This window comes from Amphibalanus amphitrite, unplaced genomic scaffold, assembly GCF_019059575.1.
Source record: "Amphibalanus amphitrite isolate SeventyFive unplaced genomic scaffold, NRLGWU_Aamphi_draft 002181F_arrow, whole genome shotgun sequence".
NCBI classification, from domain to species: domain Eukaryota; kingdom Metazoa; phylum Arthropoda; class Thecostraca; order Balanomorpha; family Balanidae; genus Amphibalanus; species Amphibalanus amphitrite.
Window position 1 is genome coordinate 6,562 of NW_024883674.1, and position 4,193 is coordinate 10,754.

Sequence of the window (4,193 nt, forward strand, 5' to 3'; positions counted from 1 at the left end):
GTCTCCGTTTCTTGTCAGAGCTGGCGCTAGATGATGAGAAGCGTGACCCAACAGAAAGTGATTGGGTGTGAGCGCCTCGGCGTCAGTTGGGTCGGAGCTTACGTAGGTAAGCGGCCGACTGTTCACCATGTGTTCAACTTCTGCAAACACGGTCAGCAGAACTTCGTCCGTCAATACCTGTGAGCCGACTACAACTTGCAGGCACGTCTTTACAGATCTGACCATGCGCTCCCACACCCCACCCATGTGGCTTGCGGCTGGTGGATTGAAGCGCCAGTCAATTTCGTAGGAACTCAGTTTCTCTGGCATCTGCGCCAGAACCCCTCGGAGCTCTTGACGAAGCTCACGGTTGCTGCCGACGAAGTTTGTCCCACGGTCTGAGAAGATGACTTCCGGCTGCGATCTGCGAGCAAAGAATCTTCTGAGGGCCATGATACAACTGTCTGTATCTAATGAGTGGGCCACTTCTAGATGTACAGCTCGCATCGCCAGACAAGTCACCAACAGTCCGTATCGGGTCTCCGTTTTCCTGAATCTTTTCACATGCAGCGGCCCGAAGAAGTCGACACCAGCGTTTCGAAATGGCCGTCCAGCTTCGAGTCTCTCCCGAGGGAGATCAGCCATCCGCGGTGGCACAGGGGCGGCCCTGCGACGGCGACAGAAGGAGCAGTCACGAAGCTGCGCCTTGATGGCTGAGCGTCCTTGCGGAATCCAGTACTTCTGGCGCACCAAGTTCAGCGTGTGCTCAGCTCCTGCATGACCATGACGAGTGTGTTCGTGCTTGATGACAAGCCGAGCCAGCTCACTTTGCCGTGGAAGGATGATTGGGTGTTTGGCTTCCTCCGAGATGCATGCCTTGCCGATGCGTCCCCCGACTCTGACCAGGCCGTCCTCGTCCTGAAACGGGGCCAGAGGAAGCAGAGAACTGGACGAAAGCAGCGGCCGTTGCTGCGTCAGACAGCGCACTTCTTCAGCGTAGGACTGCGCCTGTTCCCTGGCAACGGCCCACACCTCCGCTGCTTGCAGTTCCGAACGTGAGAGTGGTCCGGTGGCCTTCGGCAGCTGCCCTGAAAGACACGCCTTCATGTTGCGCGTAAAGCGCATCGTCCATCCAACGACTCGCTTGAACTTCCCCCAGGATGAAAACCTCGCTGGAATCGGTTCCTCTGATGTGCACTTGGTAGTCGTGAATACCAGCGCGTCCCGCATCTCTTCATCCTGTGCCAGCTGGACTAGCTCCTCTTGAGGTGGCCACTGGCTGACGTCCTCCCTCAAGAAGGTGGGACCCGTCAGCCACCTGCCGTCCTGACTGAGCATGAGCACCGAAACCCCTCTGGAACAGTCGTCAGCGGGGTTGAGCTTCCCAGGAACGTGGAGCCAGCACGCGTTGTGGGTCAGCTCGTGAATCTCAGCCAGTCGGTTGGCCACGAAGGTCTTGAACCGTCGGGTTTCATTACCAAGGTACTGCTGAACGACCTTGCTGTCCGTCCAGCAGAAGATGTCATCCGGCGGCTGAGTGATCTCACCGAGGACGGTAGCCACCAGACGCGCTCCAAGAACGGCTGCTTGCAGCTCCAGACGGACAATTGATAGTCGCTTCAGTGGAGCGACTCGGCACTTGCCGATCAGGAAGCGACAGTGGTGTAACCCATCGCTCGAAGTTGTCCTCCAGTATGCCACAGCGCCGAACGCACTCTCTGACGCATCGCAGAACACATGAAGTTGGCGTCGCAGTGTCCCTGGGCCGCTGGGGTTCACGCAGCGTTGCATCACGACTTCGTTCAGCTTCTCTGCTTCACTCAGCCACTCCAACCATTGGCTCAGCTCAGGTTCGGGTAGTGGCTCGTCCCACTCCAGATGTTTCCACCAGAGTCGCTGCATCATCATCTTTGCTCTCACGGTAACAGGAGCAGCAATCCCCAGAGGGTCAAAGATTGTTGACACTTTGCTGAGCACACCACGCTTGGTTGCACTCACTTCTTTGGCTTGGAGACGAAAGCCCAATGTGTCCTCGTCTTCCTCCCATGCGATGCCCAGCGTCTTTTCAGCGGTGTGCGAGCTCCTGAGACATAGGCTCGCAGAGGCGCTGGCTTTCTCACTCTCTGGAACGCCTTTCAGCACAGCGGGGGAACTGCTTCTCCACTTCGTGAGGTGAAAACCTCCTCTCTCCAGTGCCTCCTTCACGTCAGCGTACAGCTGTTTGGCGGCGTCCTCCGTCATGCAAGAGAACAGGCAATCGTCCATGTAGAGCGACTTTGCCAGTTGCTCGGGACTTCTGCTGAGAACCTTGTCTGTCTCCGCTCCATGGTCCAGAAGTGCTTTTCTCAGCACGTAGTTGGCCGTTGCCGGTGATGACTTCGCGCCAAAGATGACCACCTCCATCTGATAGACGTCAGGCTTGCGGTGTCGCTCCATATCTCGCCATAGAAAGTTCGATGCAGACTGGTCTTCTGTCCGGATCCTCACCTGATGATACATCTGCTTGATGTCTGCTGTCACAGCGATCAGACCTTCCCTGAAGCGCATGATCACCCCAGGAAGGCTTTGTAGTAGATCTGGACCTGTGATGAGCTTCGAGTTCAGTGATACACCTTGGTATGTTGCCGCAGCGTCAAAAACGATTCTCAGCTTCCCCGGCTTGTTCGGATTCACTACTGCGTGGTGTGGCAGATACCAACGCTTCTCCTTCGGTTCGTCCGCTTCTTCTGCTGAGAGCTTCCTTGCGTGACCATCCTTCACATATCCGTCGATGATGGCTTGGTACCTTGTAGCCAGTTCTGGCTGCTTGTCGAGTTTCCTCTCGATGGGCTGAAGACGTCGGTACGCTTGGTTCCAGTTGTCCGGCAACATCGGTTCGTCTTCATCCCACAGAAGTCCAGCTTCATATCTGTCCCCCACCTTCCTGGTCTGCTGATCCAAGATTCGCATAGCTCTGAGATCTTCTTGAGATCGTGCATCAGAGCTGTTGATCATGGTGCCGATGGCCTCGGTCGTCCACCAGTCTTGGACCAACTCTTGCAGACCCTCCAGAGTGTCTTCGGGAGCACGTTGACGCACGAACATGACTTGCCGCATTGTGCTTGGAATCAGGGTGGATATCGATCCCGTCAGGGTCCAGCCAAAGTCTGTCCGGATAGCGACGGGCATTCCGGGGCCTCCCACCCTGACCTCTCGCTGCAGCACAGCTTCCAGAATGTTGGCACCAAGTAGAAGCTCGACGTGTGCGCCGTTGTACTGCTGTAGGTCCAGGTCCTGCAAGTGCTTCCAGCTGCGAAGCTGCGTGCTACTCACGCTGGGTGGGGCCACGTTCAAGCTTGGCACAGACCACACCTCGGGCACGACGATTCGATTTCTGCTGGTCGCTGTGCTCAGAGGACTGACCGTCAGCTGAACTCGAAGAGACGACTGTCTGGTACCATTTCCTTCGATGTTCTGTAGCTGCAGATTCTCTCGGACTCCAGGGACCCCAATCTCTTCCAAGACATCTTCACAGCAGAGCGATGTCTGCGCTCCCGGGTCCAGCAGTGCTACTACGTCTCTCTCCCCGTTTGGGCCGTGAATCCGCACCGGCACCAACTGCAGCAGTGTGTCTGTCGTCTCTGTGAGAGCCGTGCCGACGATGCGACTTCCTTCTCGTGCCACTGTTTTTGGTTCTGTTTGGCTTTCTTCATTACAAGCGGCGCTTCTGTCCACATGTATGAGTCGGTGATGAGATGCATTACATCCATTCAAGTTGCATCGTCTTGCAGAGCGGCAATCCCTCATGAAGTGACCCTTGTTCAGGCAGCCCCAACACAGCCGTTCCTTGCTCACTACGACCAGCCTCTCCTCCACCGTCTTCGACTTGAACTCTGTGCAATCCTGAAGCTTGTGCTGTTCCTTGCACAGGACACAGAACCAGCGACGTCGGTTGTTTTCCGTCTGGGAAGACGTGGCCGACGTAGTCAGAGTTGTTCGTCGCGCCGAGGTCTCCCGTGCACTCGCGGATGGCCCTTTTCTTTCTGGATCGCGGTTATGGTTGGCCGAGTTTCTCAAGATGGCAGTCTCTGTCTCCAGCCACTTGCTGAAGATCTCCAGATCGGGCTGCTTGGGATGCATCTGATGCACTTCTCGTCCCCACTGGTAGGACAACTCCGCAGGAAGCTTCAATACCACTCGACGCAGATTCTTGATGGCTCTCAGATCATTGTAGT

General features: G+C 56.2%; 1 protein-coding gene across 1 annotated transcript; it reads right to left on the reverse strand.

The window, feature by feature from the left end:
- Positions 1 to 539: 539 nt before the first annotated feature.
- LOC122376521 lies at positions 540 to 2,415 on the reverse strand. The gene is made up of 3 exons (XM_043356415.1): positions 1,195 to 2,415; positions 807 to 897; positions 540 to 646 (listed from the first exon to the last, which is right to left on the reverse strand). The coding sequence occupies exons 1-3, from the start codon at positions 2,413 to 2,415 to the stop codon at positions 540 to 542; spliced, it is 1,419 nt and encodes a 472-aa protein (XP_043212350.1).
- Between the last annotated feature and the right edge of the window lie 1,778 nt (positions 2,416 to 4,193).

Excerpts from the sequence above, each read along its gene's own strand:
- LOC122376521 (XM_043356415.1), bottom strand. The coding sequence starts at position 2,415 with ATGGAGCGACACCGCAAGCCTGACGTCTATCAGATGGAGGTGGTCATC. Across the intron at positions 898-1,194 it reads AAGAGATGCGGGACGCGCTG|GACGAGGACGGCCTGGTCAG; the intron begins GTATTCACGACT and ends GCCCCGTTTCAG. Across the intron at positions 647-806 it reads AATCATCCTTCCACGGCAAA|GGCCGCCCCTGTGCCACCGC; the intron begins GTGAGCTGGCTC and ends TCGCCGTCGCAG.